Source organism: Taudactylus pleione, unplaced genomic scaffold (assembly GCF_031769625.1).
Source record: "Taudactylus pleione unplaced genomic scaffold, aTauple2 ptg000740l, whole genome shotgun sequence".
Lineage (NCBI taxonomy): Eukaryota > Metazoa > Chordata > Amphibia > Anura > Myobatrachidae > Taudactylus > Taudactylus pleione.
In genome coordinates this window covers 2425093-2446591 of record NW_028285142.1, presented here as the reverse complement: position 1 = coordinate 2446591, position 21499 = coordinate 2425093, and the positions used below count along the sequence as shown (strand labels likewise).

The 21499-nt window shown below is 44.8% G+C and overlaps 2 protein-coding genes across 8 annotated transcripts in view; one reads left to right on the top strand and one right to left on the bottom strand.

Moving 5' to 3' along the window:
• The window catches only part of SCN3B (sodium voltage-gated channel beta subunit 3), a 28728-nt gene extending 16184 nt beyond the window's left edge, over positions 1-12544 (top strand). For both annotated transcript variants that reach the window (XM_088457140.1, XM_088457141.1), the window contains exons 3-6: positions 1929-2157; positions 7782-7920; positions 8619-8700; positions 11746-12544. In XM_088457140.1, the coding sequence (XP_088313266.1) occupies positions 1929-2157; positions 7782-7920; positions 8619-8682 (432 nt within the window). In that variant the 3' untranslated portion in view covers positions 8683-8700; positions 11746-12544. The remainder of the gene's footprint in view (positions 1-1928; positions 2158-7781; positions 7921-8618; positions 8701-11745) is intronic.
• Positions 12545-13004: 460 nt separating this feature from the next.
• GRAMD1B (GRAM domain containing 1B) overlaps positions 13005-21499 on the bottom strand; it is a 690584-nt gene continuing 682089 nt past the window's right edge. For all 6 annotated transcript variants that reach the window (XM_088457143.1, XM_088457142.1, XM_088457145.1 and 3 more), the window contains one exon: positions 13005-19968. In XM_088457143.1, coding sequence (XP_088313269.1) covers positions 19885-19968 — 84 coding nt within the window. In that variant the 3' untranslated portion in view covers positions 13005-19884. The remainder of the gene's footprint in view (positions 19969-21499) is intronic.

The window sequence follows — 21499 nt, the reverse complement described above, 5'->3', positions numbered from 1 at the left end:
TACACCCCAACTATACCCACCAGAACAATACACCCTAACTATACCCACCTGAACAATACACCCTAACTAAACCCACCTGAACAATACACCCTAACTATACCCACCTGAACAATACACCCTAACTAAACCCACCAGAACACTAAACCCTAACTAAACCCACCAGAACAATAGACCCTAACTAAACCCCACCAGAACAATACACCCTAACTAAACCCACCAGAACACTACACCCTAACTAAACCCACCAGAATAATACACCCTAACTAAATCCACCAGAACACTACACCCTAACTAAACCCACCAGAACAATACACCCCAACTAAACCCACCAGAACAATACACCCTAACTATACCCACCTGAACAATACACCCTAACTAAACCCGCCAGAACAATACACCCTAACTAAACCCACCAGAACAATACACCCTAACTATACCCACCTGAACAATACACCCTAACTAAATCCACCAAAACACTACACCCTAACTAAACCCACCTGAACAATACACCCTAACTAAACCCACCAGAACAATACACCCTAACTAAACCCGCCAGAACAATACACCCTAACTAAACCCGCCAGAACAATACACCCTAACTAAACCCGCCAGAACACTACACCCTAACTAAACCCACCAGAACAATACACCCTAACTAAACCGACCAGAACAATACACCCTAACTAAACCCACCAGAACAATACACCCTAACTAAACCCACCAGAACAATAGACCCTAACTATACCCACCAGAACAATAGACCCTAACTAAACCCACCAGAACACTACACCCTAACTAAATCCACCAGAACAATACACCCTAACTAAACCCACCAGAACAATACACCCCAACTATACCCACCAGAACAATACACCCTAACTATACCCACCTGAACAATACACCCTAACTAAACCCACCTGAACAATACACCCTAACTATACCCACCTGAACAATACACCCTAACTAAACCCACCAGAACACTACACCCTAACTAAACCCACCAGAACAATAGACCCTAACTAAACCCCACCAGAACAATACACCCTAACTAAACCCACCAGAACACTACACCCTAACTAAACCCACCAGAATAATACACCCTAACTAAATCCACCAGAACACTACACCCTAACTAAACCCACCAGAACAATACACCCCAACTAAACCCACCAGAACAATACACCCTAACTATACCCACCTGAACAATACACCCTAACTAAACCCACCTGAACACTACACCCTAACTATACCCACCTGAACAATACACCCTAACTAAACCCACCAGAACAATACACCCTAACTAAACCCACCAGAACAATAGACCCTAACTAAACCCACCAGAACACTACACCCTAACTAAACCCACCAGAACAATACACCCTAACTAAACCCACCAGAACAATACACCCTAACTAAACCCACCAGAATACTACACCCTAACTAAACCCACCAGAACAATACACCCGAACTATACCCACCTGAACAATACACCCTAACTAAACCCACCTGAACAATACAACCTTAATGATGACAGCTGCGGGAGTGAAACCAGTGGGCGGGATAGGCTACCACATGTAGAAGCGTGGATCTTTGGCATATACGGGCTGATTCTTGCACTGGCAGTAGGTAACCTGCCGCTGCGGTAGGGAAAGCAGCCGGGATGTATGTCACTCAGGAACAGGCCCTTGGTGTTGCCATGTATAAGAGCCATTCCCCATGACAGCCAGAACGAGCAACATTAGGCAGTTACTTTGTGGCATCTGTCAGGATATGAAAGAAAATAGATGGGATGTATTTGGAAATAAGTTACTTAGTGCTAAAATACATTAAAAGGTGATGTTAGCCATTAAATGTGAGTAAGAGAAATACAGAAGCTCTATTGCATTCTGACACAGATCTCACTAACTCTCTGCTTCGTCACTCTCTAGATCTACGAGTTCATCGAGGGAAAACACCGCGAACCTAAGAGTCCATTCAAAGGTCGTCTACTGTGGAACGGGAGCAAAGATCTGCAGGATGTGTCCCTCATATTACACAATGTAACAACTGCGGATTCAGGGCAATTTTCCTGTACGGTTAACCGCACGCTCCATTTCGAGGCTCACCAACACTCTACTCAAAGCAACATAAAGATCGATCTCATTGTCACTGAAATAGGTAAGAGACACATGATGCCTAATCGGCCATTCTCCTGCTCCTATGCGTAGTGTCTTCTGTTGTCTGATTTATTATATCGACTCTCATGTGCTGCAGTTTTGTGGCACTTAATTAATAAATGATTTAACAGTCTCACAGCCGGCTACTCCAATAACAGGGGACGGACATTATCAGGAACCTAAGGGGCTTATTATTGCACGCTGTGACGAACGCTTTAGCGTGGTTTGCTGCAGTCGCGTCTGTGACTAAATGCTAATGATTGTAACAGCCCGTCCCTGGTGTACAAGCGTGGGTCTGACTGTGCAAGGGCTGGGACGCCCACTTTGAGAGTAATTGTAATACCGCTTGGTGCAATTCTAGATGCCACCATCGGTCGCACCATGGAAACTTGGACCAGCCCTATGGCAGGTGGAGAATTTCCGTCTCAGGATGGCCTCTGATGTGAGCGATTAAGTGCCTGTGTATACAAACACTTCAGTAACGCGCCCATGACGCAGACCATCTCTGTGCTTCCACGTTTTTTGCTTCTACGCAGTACGACATAGACGCATGTGCAGTTGCAAAAAAAAACGCTGAACTGCGTCCAACACAGACATAGTGTGCGACTCAGAATCAGGTCCTATTTAATGTAATGCGGTTGGTTTAATAGCGGTTTCAGAAGTTATATTTCCTTCAGCACAACCCTGTGCTTGCGTGGGTTTCCTCCGGGTACTCCGGTTTCCTCCCACACTCCAAAAATATACTGGTAGGTTAATTGGTTCCCCCACAAAAATTAGCCTGTGTGTGTGCGCATGTAGTAGGGAATATAGAGTGTAAGCTCCACTGGGGCAGGGACTGATGTGAATGGTCAAATATTCTCTCTGTAAAGCGCTGCGGAATATGTGTGCGCTATATAATAACTGGTAATAATAATAATAATTTACAGCTATAGTTTATTTCCAACATCAGTTCCAGGGCAGTGACACAAATTACTAGAGCGATTCATCCCTTTCCGTCAAAAGCATATTTTGAGATATTTTTTAGACTTATGTTTTTCATTTGAAATTGACAAGACAGCTCTATAAACCTGTGATGACGTTACCATGCTGTGGAGAATGATCTTCTTTTTCAGGGTGATCTATCCGGATCTACAATGGCCATAGTCCAGTGATTAGTACGGAGTTCCTTTGGCACAGAGGGCCTGATTCAGAGCCGCTCGTAAGCGGCCGCTCGTTTGCTCCGAGCGATGTTCGCACAACTGCGCATGCGTATGGGTGGTATGGTGCGGTCGGAAATCGAGCGCTCGCAAAATAGCGAGTGCCTGCTAATTTGAGTGACAGGATGAGGCGTTTGTGGGTGGTAACAGGGGAAGCTGCTTGAAAACGGGGAGTGGAGATCCGAACGCAGGCGTGCCAAACAGTCAAAACGGGCGTTTTAAGGGTGTGCATAATTAACAAAGCAGCGTCATCGGCCACGTCACTTGGTTGTCTCTTAGCCTGAACTGTTCGCATGATTGCGGTAGGAAAATCCAACCACAAGCACTGCGAGCAGTTCAGACGCCTTTCGATGTACTCGATTAATCTAATAAATAGCGGAGATGACGTAGGATGCGAACGGCCAGGGGGCGTCTTTACAAGATAGCAAGCGCATGTTTCGTTCGCTCGCTCAGACATAGAGGCGTCAACAGACCGCAAAGAGCGAGCGCTCAATTCAAATAGCCGGTCCCTTTTTCTGAACGAGCGAGCGCATATAGCGTCTGGCTCTGAATCAGGCCCAGAGATCTATATTAGTTCCAATGCCTGACTGTTACTGTCAGATTCTGCTCACACAATGAGCAGTCAGGGTTGTAAGACGAGTAGGTGGCTGTGAATTCAGCTATGAAGATGCTCAGAGTTTTGCTAACATAACCATGGAAACAAAAGCCTTCAGCAAGTCACCAAGCTGAGACTCCCACAGTGAGATGATGGGAAAGGAAATCATTTGCTTTCTAATTTTGCTGCTCTTTTCACAGTGCACATCATCCCAAATAGACCATTCTGATGACACACGTAAAAAACAAAGGTATATATAAATTGACTCAAAGGGAGAAAAATATGGATGTCACGCCTGTCAGTCAGGCTACAGCTGTGGAAGGAGATCTAATTTTAAGAGGTTTGACTGGCCAGTACGAAAGTTGGACTATGTTAACTTAGTGCTAGGGATTGCCAAGAAGAAAGTATTTATGAAAATTGTCTGCCATCCTGACAAGTAAAGATTGTTACACTGAAGTTACATTGTGAGTATCATCCTGAAGATGTCCATGTAACAGGTGGTGTTAGAAGTGGGATTTGTTAGAAGTCATTACCGCACAGCAAGCTCTAGTGCTGCACTTAGCTAAGGCCCAGATACAACTAAGCCTATCGATGCAGTACGATAAATCTGTGCAGCACACTCTGGAAAAAAATCATGCTGGAGATGTTAAGGGGTATCTGGTGAGGTTTAAAAGAACTGCAAAATGTGCCAAATGGCCAGTGGAAAATGTAGTTAAAAAGCTGGCACCTTATTTGTGTGGTGGGGGCAGAAAACCTACTGTACGGTATATGGATGAAGTACAGGTGTTGGATTAACGTGAGATTTTGATTCACATAGGCGTCACAGCTATCAGGACAACAATTTCAGGCTGGAGCTTTGGATTAGAGAAACCAGTTAGGATGCAGCTCTGTGAATTATTTAAGGTTCTGCAACCTGAGCGAATCAAGAGATTCTAGCGATAGACCATTTCATCTGTGGTCTGGACTGAGGACTGCAGAGGTGGTTTCTGTACTGATCCAGTGTGGACTGATAGGCTATGCATGACCATCTCTCCCTATGGCTGAGCCACAACAAATACAGTGAGTGAAACGCGCCACAAAGAATGAAGGCCCGGTAACCCAACTAATATTTTCAGTGTGGAGGTGTGGATGAATTGTGGGCCTACTGTCCCCTGCTACTGCATTCTGTGTGCCTTGCCTATTGCACTTTGGATGTAGCAGGAGGGAAGCTCTGGTTGTTTCTGGTGATTGTAGAGCTGGACGCAAAACTGTTGTTGCCATTAGTGGACTTTAGAAGTAACCTCACACTGGTCTCAAGCAGAGTGCTGAGTCAATGATTTTGCAAGGTTAGCTGCATACACTGAACCACTTGTGTGTATTACAGAACCTTGTTACAGGTAATGGTTAAAAGACAAACAAGTCAAGGTAGTAGCCACCATTTTGCAGTGAGACTCTTTTCAAAAATCATCTGTGATCAAGAAGTATACTGGTCTGAATGTGCTGCCTTCCAGGACACTTATCTGGGAATTGTGAGTAACCACAGAAAACCCAGAGCGGAAGACATTGCAAGAAGTGGCAGTGTAGAGAGGTGCAGCTCTGTCTTGCTGGGAGACACCAATAAAGGAATGCTGCCACCCGGGTGGATATGAGAACTGGAACTTGATTCCAGGAGTTTCCCTTACAGTATTTTGCTTGGGGGAAGCTTAACTATGCTAACCTGTCAAATACCTTTAAAGCTGTATTTAGAGTTCATTGGGTAGAGGATTACCAACTTACTAGGGATTGTTTATTTTAAAGTTAAAAATGATTTGTTGGTGCAGTACTTGGTTGGTGTAGACTGTAGAGGATAGAACTGCTAGTGGTTCCACAGGTCCATGTTCTACTGGTGTCAAAATGGTGCACTCATTTACTGTATGTGAGGGAAATCTTGAAGGGGACAAAAAGCATCCTGAGACCATTCATGTGTGGGGTTGCTTCTCAGCCAAGGGAGTGGGATCACTCACAATTTTGCCTAAGAACACAGCCATGAATAAAGAATGGTACCAAAACATCCTCCAAGAGCAACTTCTCCCAACCATCCAAGAACAGTTTGGTGAGGACCTTGCCATAAGGCAAAAGTGATCACTAAGTGGCTCGGGGAACAAAACATCGAAATTTTGGGTCCATGGCCAGGAAACTCCCCAGACCTTAATTCTATTGAGAACTTGTGGTCAATCCTCAAGGAGGCTGGTGGACAAACAAAACCCCACAAATTCTGACAAACTCCAAGCATTGATTAGGCAAGAATGGGCGGCCATCAGTCAGTATGTGGCCCAGAAGGTGACTGACAGCATGCCAGGGCGAATTGCAGAGGTCTTGAAAAAGAAGGGTCAACACTGCAAATATTGACTCTTTGCATAAACTTAATGTAATTGTCACTAAAAAGCCTCTGACACTTATGTAATGTTACCTCAGTATACTATAGTAACATCTGACACTTATGTCATGCTGTAATGTTACCTCAGTATACCATAGAAACATCTGACACTTATGTAATGCTGTAATGTTACCTCAGTATACCATAGTAACATCTGACACTTATGTAATGCTGTAATGTTACCTCAGTATACCATAGTAACATTTGACACTTATGTAATGCTGTAATGTTACCTCAGTATACCATAGTAACATCTGACACTTATGTAATGCTGTAATGTTACCTCAGTATACCATAGTAACATCTGACACTTATGTAATGCTGTAATGTTACCTCAGTATACCATAATAACATCTGACACTTATGTAATGCTGTAATGTTACCTCAGTATACCATAGTAACATCTGACATAAAGGTCTAATAAAAGGTCTAATAACACTGAAGAAGCAAACTTTGTGCAAAACCAATCCGTGTGTCATTCTCAGAACTTTTGGCCATGGATATATATATATATATACACACACATATACAAAAACCACATACAAGATATATATTTTTAAGAAAAGTGCCTTCAGTGTAAACTTGATAAATTAGTGTGTGCATCAATCATATAAATCACTGAAGTTTAGGAGTACCTATATTCTGGTATATCCAGTAATCCACATTAAATTAGCGCACAGTAAACACCAAGCATACCCTTGACCCACTTTTGGTCTTAAGCTGGGTACACACCAGGAAGATATATCTGCAGATGATGGTTGCTTATACACATTGAACAACCATCATCTGCCCACGGGTCACGTCGTGCCCCCCTCCCTACGGCCTCTGCAACAAGTGTACAAGGGGTTGGCTCGCTGCCCATACACATAGTACGATGAGCAGAGATATCGGCCATCGGCTGTGAGGCACAGACATATCGCTGGTACACACTGGCTGACGCACATGCCATATTTTGGCCGATCAATTAATCGATTGCACCCAGCATTACTCACTCTATATGTGTCAGCTGAAATATCCAGCTCACAAGTAGATTAGAAATGTTATCACCAGCATGAGGGAGCTGGCTTTATTAGAGACAACAGTTTCCCTTTTTTTTTTTTAAGTCCTGATTTTTCATGGTAACCCCCCCCATACTATGTAGAGTATCAGGAAGTAAAATATATTATATAAAATAGATTGTTGCCTGTGACTTGAAATAAAATAAATTGGCCACAAGAGAAATAAAAATACTTTGACCCCCAAAAAATAGACATTCTCACTGCAGAGACCTTGGTGAAACGCGTAGGGTCTGACCACCGCAGCAACTGAAATGTCAGATTACAAGTAGTTGTTGTTTTATTTCATTGTGTAAATGTCATAATATACACTGCAATTAGCAATTTACAAAGCTAGGTGTTTATTATAAGAAGTGCGGATAAAATGTGTTTTTATCCCAACAGAGAATGAAGATTTTACTTCTGTCCTTTCGGCGATCATGATGTATATTCTCCTGGCTTTCCTCACCTTATGGCTTCTGATAGAAGTCATTTATTGCTACAGGAAGATCTCCAAGGCCGAAGAAATTACCCAAGAGAGTGTGTAAGTGTGACCTCCTCCTACTGTAGGCTTCCAAACCCAATGTACATTCCAATACCTGTGTATACGGGACTGTAACTGGTGGCCAGCTTTAATCATACAGATTGAAATGGAATTGCTTTGAGTTTGATGTGTGTGTCCATGTTGACAGGGATTGAGGACCTTATTCAGAGTCGGTTGCGAGCACCAATGCGCTCGTAACCGACTCGATGATAAACTCTGTTGCTCCGGAGCTCGCTACCAAAGGGTCGGCTGTCGATGTTGATCGACAGCTCGCCCTTTTTGGTAGGCGGGCCGGGGGGGTGGTTTCCAAAATGGAGGCGTTCCTTAAGGAACGTCTACCATTTTGTGGGCAGCCACACTGACATCATCAGTGATGTCAGTGGGGAGCTTCCTGTTCCATCAGAGCAGGAAGCTCCCTGGGGCTTACGAGTGCCCAGACCCAACCTTAGGGTCTGGTCGTAAGCCCCGATGGTCGCAATGGTGATCACCATCGCGACCATCAACCTGGACGGTCGTTAAGCTGTGGGTGGTAACAAGGAGGCGGTCGCCCTGATTCTGTGCGACCGCTTGCACCTAACGACCGCCTCTGAATGAGGTCCTGAGTTTGCAGACAAAAACTAATTTTGTATATGATGGTGAGTTGGAAACAATCATTAGCATCTTGCAGGTAGAATCTCCCATGCTCCGTCTTTCCACAGCACCGATTACCTGGCGATACCTTCAGAAAACAAGGAGAACTGTTCCGTACCAGTGGAGGAGTAGGAATGCATGTACACAGAGGTATGCTTCATGAGAAATAAACAGTAATCCGGTTACAATGTAATACCAGCAAGTTATTGATGATTAGGAGAAGTATCCCACTGATGTTTTTAAATATTGATTATTTTTTTAGCTGATCAATCAGCTGGTGGGAGAGTTTCCTAAATAACTAAGCCCATGGTAGTGGTTCTGGAGACTGATGTGTTCCATCCTCGCCTATATAATATTGTAGTCCGCAACGTGCCATCAATAAAGAATATTGTTTTTATTTGGGTGGTATCCATGGGCGCGGTATGTGGCGTAGTGCAGTTGGCCAGGAGCTGGATGCTGTTTCTTCCTCTCTGTACATAATAATTATGTCGGTGGGCTGAGCGGCTGAAGGTTATTCACCTCTTCTCCTATTCATGATTACAGGTGGTGCCTATTGGATAAAAAATACTTTTTACCATAGTAATGAATCAGAAGAGATCTTATAGTGGAAATTAGATTAATGGGGCTCACATCTGTTTTTTGCTGCCATTTGTACCTTGTTATTCAGGGCTCTATGTCAAACACTACTGACCCCACATTTCTATAATGTAGTGGGTATCTGGTGCTTGCCAATAGGAGTAGGACGTCAATGCTGGACACTGCTGAATTCAAGTTACGGCAGCGTTCTAAACAGATCTGCCATCAAACCGCAACTGACTGCAAATGGAAATACTTGGTGTGTGTCAGCCCTGAGCAGGGAACCTGTGGGCAGAGGAGGAATATACAGTATTTGCACATGGCAACATACATCACCTTAATGTTCCATCTGAAGATCACAGACATACAATGCCAGCGTCATTCTGGTATAAAATACTGAGGTTTTTTTTATTATTATTCATGCAACTTTGCGGAACATTTACTCATTTTGTGACCTCAGATAGTAATAGAAAAATTAAATATTTAAACTGATTTTAATTTAACATAAATCCATCACCAGCCAGTGCTACTAGTTGTTACGAAAAAAGCCATTGTATTCTGAATACAGCCATTGCTGTGCCTTGTGCAGTTGTCACGCCTGCAGTGACACCACGTGATTGTGTGATTGTGTGATTGTGTACATTTTCAACAGATATTTGGTTGGTTGTGATTATTGGATTGTTAAAGACCACTCCATCCCTTTTCAAGGAATTCCCATCGGTACACGATCCAAACCAACAGTTGCCATTGAATGCCAAAGTTGTGTTCAATCCCTTTCAACAATAGATAACAATTAAGAAGTTTAATGTATTAATTTTGTTTCAAATAAAGATATATTTGACACCACACTTTTCCTGTACCAATTTGATAAGCACCTCAGACCATTACTTTGTGCTGCTGGGGACCCTGCTCCTCCCACTATATAACCCTCAGTCTGTGGCTTCCTGCTGCCTCCATTCCCCTCCTCACATCATGTCACTGCCCCTGTCACATGCAGCCCTGTCCTCACTGACACATCACACATCTCCTGATATACTCTGTGCTGCTGGGGATCCTGCTCCTCCCACTATATAACGCTCAGTCTGTGACTTCCTACTGCCTCCATTCCCCTCCTCACATCATGTCACTGCCCCTGTCACATGCAGCCCTGTCCTCACTGACACATCACACATCTCCTGATATACTCTGTGCTGCTGGGGATCCTGCTCCCCCCACTATATAACTCTCAGTCTGTGGCTTCCTGCTGCCTCCATTCCCCTCCTCACATCATGTCACTGCCCCTGTCACATGCAGCCCTGTCCTCAGTAACACATCACTCATCTCCTGATATACTCTGTGCTGCTGGGGACCCTGCTCCTCCCACTATATAACTCTCAGTCTGTGACTTCCTGCTGCCTCCATTCCCCTCCTCACATCCTGTCACTGCCCCTGTCACATGCAGCCCTGTCCTCACTGGCACATCACTCATCTCCTGATATACTCTGTGCTGCTGGGGACCCTGCTCCTCCAACTATATAACTCTCAGTCTGTGACTTCCTGCTGCCTCCATTCCCCTCCTCACATCATGTCTCTGCCCCTGTCACATGCAGCCCTGTCCTCACTACTACATCACTCATCTCCTGATATACTCTGTGCTGCTGGGGACCCTGCTCCTCCCACTATATAACCCTCAGTCTGTGACTTCCCGCTGCATCCATTCCCATCCTCACATCATATCACTGCCCCCTGTAGGGTTAGGATACTTACCGATGCCGGCATCTGATACCCAACCCCCCCCCCTTTCCCCCCTGTCACATGCAACTTTATCCTCATTAACAAATCACTCATCTCCTGATACACTCTGTGCTGCTGGGGGAGTATCTCTGGCGCTGAGAATGGTACTTTATAGATCAAAACTTCATTGTGACACTTTCACTATGCAAAACTAGCCCCTTACTCTCCATAAATGGGAGCTGAGAAATAAAGGACTGTCCGTTAAATAAAATAATATATCTATGAGAATAGTGAGTTGTATTATGATGCCATTAATCTAATAAATCATTAGATGATTATCAATTTTTTTTTTTGTTGGGTGATTCCTTACTTGCCAATTGCAGCCCATATGTCATGTTTGGGTAGGAGGGTGTGTGACCCCTTATATCTTAGTGCCTGTAACAGTCCTATATTGCCGGGCTCCCATTTATGGAGAGTTTTGCATAGTGAAAGTGTCACAATGAAGCTTTGATCTATAAAGTGCCCTTCTGTGCGCTAGAGCTATTTCCATTGGGTTAAGTTGGGAAACCCACTAGTTCTCCTTAGGTCGCAGAGATTGGGCACCCATGGGTGCCAACCCTACATTCATTTTTACATAAGTTGTAAAGAGGACACGGATTTCAAAACAGAGTTGGACATTTTTTTCTTATTTCAATTATTCCAGAAATGGAACAAAATTACCACCAAGCTCTTTGCACCGGTTCTACTAACCAATCGCAACATTTGCAGCAAAAACTGTCCAATCGTTGCCAGGACACTGCAGCCGCTCATCTAGTAACAGTGCATGGAGTATCATCATTTATGAAGTCATTTTAGAGATGCGATTCCTTTTATTACATAATAATGTGTCTTGTCTTCATTCTCCAGGTGTCCAGAGAAGAGGATACAAATCAATCTCCTAACATAAGAACAGGAGCTGGCTTTATACATCCCTGTCTTTCTCCTCTGTATCATACCTGATGTACCCCCTTATCTATGTATCTCACGTTGTACTGTATGGCACGGGTGGGGAAACACAACTAAGGACCACAACTTGGAACCTCTCATAGCCGAGGCACCAGAATGGGGTGAGCCAAGTAACGGGTCCCTTGTATAGGTTGCTGAGGCTTTGTATGTACTGTCCACCTCTGTCACAATGTTCCTAATCACAAAGAATGTGGAGTCGACTAATATATTCGTTCGAGTGAAGGTGTCTTGTATCTGACAGCGAACACCTCCAAGCACGCCACATTTCCGGTAACTGGCCACGGCTCACTATATTGTGAAGTATAAGCGGTGACCTCAGTGTCTCTCTTTTGGTGACGTGCTGTGATATTTCGGCAGACACTACACCCACTGTATACCGTTTCCCATGTTATTTCTTGCCCTTGTGGAGTTTCAAAGTAGAGCAGAGCCCTTGGCTGGCACCAAGTGTACGATCTTCCCTATGTAGTAATAACCAGCCCTGGATCTTCCGTCTCAGAGATTCGTCACCATTGTACCTGGCAGGAGATGGGACTGTTACCTGTTAGGACAGGAGATCGCAAACGTTTGGGGGCCGATGTCTTCCTGACACTAATTAGCCGTCACCTGCCGGAGCCTCTTTATACGATGAATAAAAACGTGGCTCTGCTTTTTCTTTTGAAATCTAAACAATAAAATGTGTCTTTGTATGCACCGAAACTTCCATATTTACACAGTGTATTATAATGCTCAGTAAAGTACAGTTAGAATGGGAAAAACGCGCTATTTATTAACTCTCTGTATGTCTCGAGTCAAGTTGATTTACGTGGGTTTATCAGAGGTGATGATGCTGGCGTCGCAGCAAGAAGGACGATATTATCCTCCACGCAGGAGTAACCCCACTGATGGGCGCCATCCACCACTTTGCACAGAATCGCTGAGAACAATGGCCATGTCACACTTCTAGGAGATTCGGAGCAGAGACATGAAAAGAGGTGGTGGGGGGGTCACTTTATATCGTCAAACAAGTGGGCGGGGTCACATCAATGATGGCACTTGTTACATCATCAAGCTCATACCCATTCAGTGTAGGTGATAGGACAGGGGTACCATAGACTTTGTGCTGAGGAGCACACAGAAGGACGGAGAGGGCAACACGGAAACAAAAACAGGAGAGACACATCCCTCATTGGAATACTTGTTTGTTTTATTCGCAGTTGAGTCCTAGCTATTTCACATTGAGATTTGGCAGAGTAGCCATTATATACCTACAGTATATTACCAGGTCCCCAGGAAACAACTCCCTTGCGCACAGCGCAAAAGTTTTATTCTTTATTTTACAGTTAAAGTTCTTGAATTCCAGTGGCCAGTAACCACGTACCACCGTAGAACAACCCCCATCCCCAAACGTGACTGTGAAGTCTTGTGACTATAAGGCTGCACACGTGGAATATACCTGACAGAATAGAATTCGTCTGCTGTACTTGCAATCAATAGATAGACCGCCACACTCTTCTCATCCATAAAAAGAGGAAGGGGCAGGGGGTATTGTTGGCTGTCAGATGCTCTAGTGGATTCCAGTGCTAAACATCGTCTTACAGGAGTCACAAGTAACTGTTTGTTGTGTGTACAGATAATCCACAAGACCACCAGCTGGCGGAGGCCGTAAATATATACCCCCTTCTCTGTACCCTATACCCTGAGCACGCTTTTGGAATTGCTCAGGTCATGTACCCCCAAAACTCACCTGTAACCTAAAACAGGTTCACACAACAGTCGTGCTACACCCCCCCCCCCCCCCCCATGGGCCTCTGTCACCAGGAGAGGGTCTGTCCTAGTCAGCCTGCAGCAATAGAACTACATGAATATACTGTACGCAGCCAGCACCAATTAGCAATTACCCCTCATACATCTTGGAAACAGAATGAACATTCGGCCACTATAGAGTCATGCTGTTTCCATACATTAACCTTTGTGAGGTGTACATCAACTAAAGTCCCTTTACGATTCATAAAAATATATAGTCATTTCAGCAAAAGCACAATAAGTAATAATATAGATTCCGTTTTATTTTTACTTTAGTACATCCTCTTCTCTTTCACTTAGACGTAAAAAGAAAACAAAAAGAGGCAGTTAATGCCCAGAGAACTGGTACCAGTAGAGTTATTATTATCCCACTATACTGTATGAAAGCGCCGTCCGTACTGCTCGGGGTCAGTGCAGCCTCTTGTACAACAATTATTAGCACCAGACGACAAACGGACAAACGCGGAGCCTCGGCCTGCGCCAGGTCCTGCACAGAGAGGCTTATGGGATAAACACTTCTCGGTCTGCAATGCAACGTTACACCTAGCGATTGCAAATGCTGAGGATGCGTATCACTCTTCCATACCCGAGGCGTGGAATCGGCGGCTTGGCTGGCTGAACGCCTACACGCGGAATGGCACTAGGTTGACATGGCAGCGATACAACATAGAAAAAGCAGAATAACAGCTTCAGGGGCTCTAATCCTTCTCTGAGGACTGACGTCTAACATTTCCTAGAGTGTATTCAGACCAATGTCAGTGTGAATAGAGGCTATGCATGGAGGTCGGAACGCCAGACTCCTTTAACGGAGACACTGGAAGCACCAGTTCAACCATTACACTGTGCTGTACATCCGACGGGCGAATGAGTGTTAGAAATGATTATCGCTCTCCCACCGATCCTGCTCTGTAAGTAAGCATCACGGCAGATATGACAAGCAGGCTCCTAGTACACCCAGCTACAGTCATCACACGCGTGACTCATGTTACAGCAGAGGAGGTGCTAGTGCCAGGTAAAATATAGCTACAGGCCTTTAGGTTGGAAGCTCATCACGCGTGTCCCGTTTCCTTGCTGTACCGGAAGTCAGAGTTTCTAGCACTATACAACCTGATCTTCCCCTTTTCCTCCGTTCCAGGGCTACACTGGACTAGCAGGTATGTGAAGCCAAATTTATTCCAGACACAAATCTAATTCCAACATAGTAGTGTTCAGCAGGACATAGACCATTTATATCAGTGACACCCAAGTATCACATCCACAACAGTAGTTAGGATCTGACTAGAGATGAGCTGTTCGGTTTTCATTAAAACCAAACTCGCCCGAACTTAGGGGTTCCAAGTCGAACAGAGTCCCAGTGCGGAACCACTTTGGGGTTCAGAGTAGAACAGATTGTCACTGGAGTCTTCTCGCCATTCAGAACTAAGCCGTATTCAATTTGAGCTGAGCCGCGATACTTTTCCGCGTCCCGGACTTTTCACCTACTTCGCCTGTTTTGTAGGCGGAGAAGTATCGCGTACGTGCCCGCTTTACCCCGTATTCAATTTGAATACGTGAAAACGGGACCCGGCGAAACTTGAACAGGCGGAAAGTACTGTCAGATTTGGGGAAATCAGCCTGACAGCCCCCAAAAGATGCTCGATGCTCTGACATGGGGGCTCCCTATGGTACCCCCCAATATGGCTTGCTGAAGGTATTTGGTGTTTTTAAACGGGCTCAATAGCTGCTACATAGCGTTTTTCTATACCTGATGCAGAATAGTATTCAGGAGTAATTTTTTCATGAAAATAACTTATCCCAGCAAATTTGGGGTACTTGAAAATGGGGGGTCAGCATACTTAAAAGTTGCTAAAGTGAAGTTGAAAAAATCGTGAAAAATCCACCTGCCGCAAGCACCTGCAATCTAAAAAACACTTGGGGTATACTTGGGGACCCCCCCTCAGAGTCAAGTTTGCTAGTTTTTATCTTTGTCCCCCAACATTTTTTTTTTACGTCCCCAAATTCAAAGTAATTTTTTGGGGTGTTAAGTGTTTTTTTTTAATTTTTGGACGCAGTTTAGCTTTGGGGGACTGTCTGAAGGCTGCAGGGGGTTCCCGCAACGTTGTACCCCAAAACCCCAATTCTGCACTTTTTTTGCCTCCTATTCATAGACGATACGGAGTGAAAGCAAAACAGGCGAAAATGACGTCATCGGCGAAAAAGTATCGCGGATCCCGACTTTTCGCCTCAAATTGAATACGGGCCTAAACCGGATCTTGCGTTATTTTGGATTGCATTTAAAACCCTCCCTTGTGATTTCAGGTGCTGTGAAGTGGTCAAATTGACAGGAAATTAAAGCTATTGATGTAAATAATAAAACAGTCCGAATTACAAGAATTTAGATGTTTTTTTATACATTTTTAAAGAAATCGAATCTGGACCAAAATAACAGAGTGGGTTTGGCAAAACCAAAACACGGGGGTCCGCACACAATTCTAGTTCTAATCTGTCAATCCTATAACATAACCTGCAGTATAAAGAGGACACCTCCACCGACATCCGCAGACCTGCGTCATAACGCCAGACCCAGAAGAGCGCAAGATCAATATCCTGGCATATAAAATACATCTGTATGAAAGTATCGCCTCTCTCTTGTTTCATGGGTGATAAATAGAGGTTAGGTCACTGGTTCCTAATGAATGAAAGCACGCCGACATACTTAGAAAGCAAATAGGGACCGTTTCTTAACTTTTATTCTACAAATCAATGTACCCATTTATAAGCGTTAGTTTTGCAGACTGGTTTATACATGTGGAATTTAAGATTTAAATCCCACTTCAGGATTTTTCAATAAATCAATAAAAAAAAAGTCATTTTTTAGTTTCTTGAACAAGGAACATTTGCTGTCCACATGACGCTTGGAAGGTGCGGTAGAAAGTGAGCGCCCGCAGATGCCAGACGGTAGGTCAGTGAGAAAGGCCCTGGAGCAGATATCGGACATGAATTGCTTTGCATATATATTATGTCCTGTTATACTCTGACTGTCACATTAATCCCTTTGCTACTGGGGTGATTCTTGCAGAGGATGTTTGTAACTTGCGGATTCAGCCAGGGCTCCTTTCCCGTTACAGGGCAGAAAATGATTTCAGCACAGTAGCTCTAATTATTCTGCGTGACCTGTGTGATCATCTACTGTCTGCGGGTCCAGCCCGACAAACAGGGAACATCAGAAATGCTCAAGAGCTACATAGTTTATACACAACATGCAAATAAGTGCCGTAATACTAATCAGCAGAGCGAGACCTCTACCATGGACTGGGGTCCATTCCGAAACACAAATTTCCTATCCCTAAGACTGGGCTCATTACGTGTGTTAGCATGCAGCATCCACTTTGTAGAATAAGTCCTCTCCCCTAGTCGTGTCAACACAATAACGCCCCCCACACACACACACACACACCCACCACCCCAAATTAGAAGAACATATGGAAAGAAAATCTGGGTATACAGCCAGGAAGAGCAAGCGTTGAGATTGTCTTGTCACGAAAGCAAACCCAAAATAGCAGCATGATTATAAGCACTAGACAAACGTAAGGTCACATTCGTAGCCCCCCCCCCCCCCCAATAGCACAGCTGGGACCCTGTACCACATTCTATACCACAAACAAGATAAAGCAAACGTAAGCGAGGCAGAAGTGCAATATTAACTAGGGCAAGGAGCAAAACGAATGGCAATCGCTTAACCGGTCACTTTGTACTAATGTCCCAATGACATTGGTCAGGCAAGGGGGCAGGGTCCACAGGGTCTTACGTCAGGTATGGAAATGCTTAAAGGCGAAGTTAAAAAAAGACTAAATAAGAAAAAACCCCAACAATGATAAAAAAAAACTATGTATTTATATATATATATATATATATATATCTATCCTTAATAGAGTATTAAGGCAGGAGTGGGTCTATAAAGGGTACAAAATTACCACTCATGACCCTTAGCAAAACTATGATGGCATACGTGAGTATAAAGGGAATTGTTGCACTTGGTAAGTATTCATGCAAAGGGGATATAACTTGCAATGAAAAGGTTACATCTTGTGCACAAAAGAAAATATTTCTATGTTTCATGGATACAAGTTTCCCTACATCTAATTGAATGAACAGGTGCAATATATGTATATATAGATTGTAGCGTTTTGCACGTCCATCATAAAATCTACGTCTGATCTCTTTGGAATCTTCTCAGGGTCAGAAATGTAAGAATCCCGAACGTTTTATTTTAAATCTGGAAAAGCAATAAAAGTGTAAAGCTCCGACATAATGCACAAGATGCCTGCGAGGGGGGTGGGCAGCGTGGGAAGGGGGTTACATGTTGCTTGTTCACAGAACCGTAATAATAAATAATGATACATACAGTAGTCCAGTGGATCTGCATAATTGTCAGTATATCTGCCAACTGGTAGAACCGGCCACGGCTATTGTAGGACCGCACAGAAACGTCAGACTACATCTACATTTACCATGGATGTGAAGACCAGGGAGGAGAAGGAGCAGCCGGCTCCTCACACAATCTTTGGAATCCCGGGAAGAACATTAGCGATGACACAACCAGCCGATAACCTGGCCTTAGAGTCCATGGGTCCATGCCAATACTGAGCTAATACCAGAGTCCTACAATATGCACCCGATCCCCCATTACACGGTACAGGCAGCCAGCTACCATAGTATCATGTACATGGTAGTAATGTCCTACCATCATCTCCACTAAGCACATATACGGCAATGTCAACCAAAGCCGGCTGGTCAACCAAAAGCCCTTCCTAAAGGATCTGGCTCTAGGCGTAGCGATCTCTCTCCTGAGCTCCCAGCTTATCTACGTCATAGTCTAGAGCATCCCATATTTTCTAGCAGCATTCCCTTATATACTTAGAGATTTCTTTCTATATAAACAGACACATTCATAATTGGACAAACAGTCATTCATAGTAACTTGCAGCGACAGCTCCTGGAATCATCGCCCGGGAAATACACCAAATGCAATGAGGGACAAGCGAGCGGCGCGCATCAACCGCGCCTCAACCGCGCCTGGCTAGAGACTCGGCAATGTATAAGCCGGTCACCTTTGTAGAATTATTGATCTATACCGGCTGTATGCGGCTATGCCATTTTATTCTGGCAATAAAACAATTGAGGTGATTAACGGGGAACTTTAGTGGCTTTAGTTCCAAATTTGTGTCTAAGTTTGGCACGGAGTCATAGTGATGTACTCTCCATCCTGCTGACGTGTCCTGTGGCCGGCATGGAGACAGAAGCTCAGACATTCCCTTCTAGCCTCTGGGTGACAGGGCATACTGGTACTTGTAGTTCCACAACGGCTGTATAGCCACATGTCGGTCAAGCCGCTTCTACTGTGACCATAATTTCCCTGTGCTTTTACTTTTGTCCCCCATTGTATTTAGGAAGAACCGCCATTGATTAAACTCATTGGGGTTCAGAAAAATAGAAAATAAATAATATATCACTAGTCCTTACCACCAAACATTGGTGCGACCAGTTTTCTCAGAGACGTTTTACACCCTACAGCTGTTGCTTAGGGAGGAGCTGCAGGTACCACAGCTTAGTACAAACAAGGAATCAACATACATTTCAAAAGTAAGACAAATAATTCCCTAATATTCAAGCTTTAAATTACTCAAGGAGAAAAAAAAAAACCCCATGTTATAAAAACTATCTTCTCCCACATATTGCTCCGTACAGGAGACAGGACCCTTCTCAGACTGCTCTCTCCAGGGTGGTGGGACTATTGCTCGGTAAGCCTTGGAGTCTCACAGGTCAGTCTTTGTGCCTTCTGCTCCATACTCCTAGTTCTGGGGGTGTCTCCGTTTGTCTCCTCAGCATCTGTCCACTTGGGGGGCACCATCGCAGGTCTCAGGGGTGCCTTAGGCTGACATCAGCAAGGTTTGCAGGTGTCGGAGGTAGAGCAACGGCGCAGTATAATACAATGGATGGAGGAAGAGACTCGCTCCCAGTAAAAGCTGCGCTATTCTTTCTTCAGAGCAACAACGCTGAGAAAATTTGTCAGAAACACCGTTCCCGGTATCTCCGAGCCAAACGTCCAGAGCAGCTGGGGGTAGACCGCCCCCCTCTGTACAGCTGCTTCTTAAAATTCATTTTAGAATATAAATTTGTATTCATAGTATACATATATATATAATATATGTACCTACATATAAATCTTTTCTATAGACATATTGCACACTATCTCATTGCCGGCCGCTTCATGGACCTTCACTGGTAGGGTTTCTCCTCCGCCTCTGAGACAACATCTCGCGACACAATCCCATTCTGAAGGTTTATCAAGGAATCTTTCATCTGGAGATGGAGACATATAGGAAGACGTTAGAGAAAGGGACATTCATATGATCACAGGCAATATTCTGCAGCCACATTAAAGGGACATTTGGAAAGGACATACTGTATGTATACACAAATGACGGTTTAGTAATACCATGCTACCATTATATCAAAGCAATAGGTGGCAGCCGCTTACTAACATCGTGATAAAACCTATGCAACAAACAATATGGCAGCTTCCACAAGTCACGTTATCTGCAGATGTGCGGATGTCCCAGTAAGTCAGCTGGTGTGACATCACTGGTAGCTCCTAGGTATGATCTCACTAATGTGACGTCACTACAGACTGTAAGTTGTGGCTTCTGGCCTGCCCCGCAGTAAAGGGGCTCATCCACTACAAGATCTACTCCCTGTCCAATCTCTAAACGATCTTCCCTTGAAATTTTATCTTTCAGTCTGAACGATTTGCAAACGATCTTTAATAGATCAAGTGAAATTGACCTGCATGTTCGGTCGACCGACGAGACGACCAAACGACCAGCAGGAGCGCGCATCGTTGATCGTTAACAACCAAACCCTGCACGATTTATAAACGATTTTTAAAGGATTGAACGATAACGACGTCGTTATCGTTCAATCGCTTGCTAAAATCGTGTGGTGGATGCCCCTCTTTAAGCTGACCATCCACTTAACGATGCGGGAGACGACGGCAGGATTACGACGCCGTCATCTCCCACGGGGTGAACTGCATACACTGAACGTTCAGACATTCCGTGTATGCAGATCCATCATCCCCGGACACGGCGGTCGTCAGGTTGACCGTCATGTTCGGGCGATGATTGATGTTAAAAACGACCAGCGGGCGCGCGCATCGCTGGTCGTTTATAACCTTTTTGTGCCTGATTTGCGGACGATTACCTAGCGATGAAGCGATAACGACCGTCATTATCGCTCCATCGCTAAGTTTAATCGCCTATCGGATGGGCAGCATCAGACAGAGCAGCAGCACCTTCCCGAGTAACCTCTGCTTTCTCTACAGAACAGACATGGCAGCATTCTGGACTGACAGTGGCGTATCTATAATGGGTGCAGTGTGTGCGGGACACACGGCCCCCGGGTCCAGGGGGGCCCTGCACCGCACACCCTGCACCCATATTATTTTTAACTTACCTGTCCGTGGTCCCGCGTCGGGTGTCGGTGCTGCTCAGGACACGGGAAAATGGCTGCCGCGGCCATTTTCCGGTGTTCTACGCATGCGCTGTAGACTCCGGGTACACACTAGTGCCCAGAGTCTACAGAACGCTGGAAAATGGCCGCCGCGGCCATAATTCTTGCGTTCTGCGCATGCGCAGTAGACTCAGGGCACACTCTAGTGCCCGGAGTCTACTAATGCTCCGGTGGCCGGCCAGCCGCGTCAGTCGGCTGCCGGCCACCGGGGGGAGAGGAGGGGGCGCCCTGCACGGGGAGTGCACACGGGCCCCCTCCTCTGTTAAGACGCCCCTGTGGACAGATTTACTTACTAAAGGATACAACTAACTGTGGGAATAGC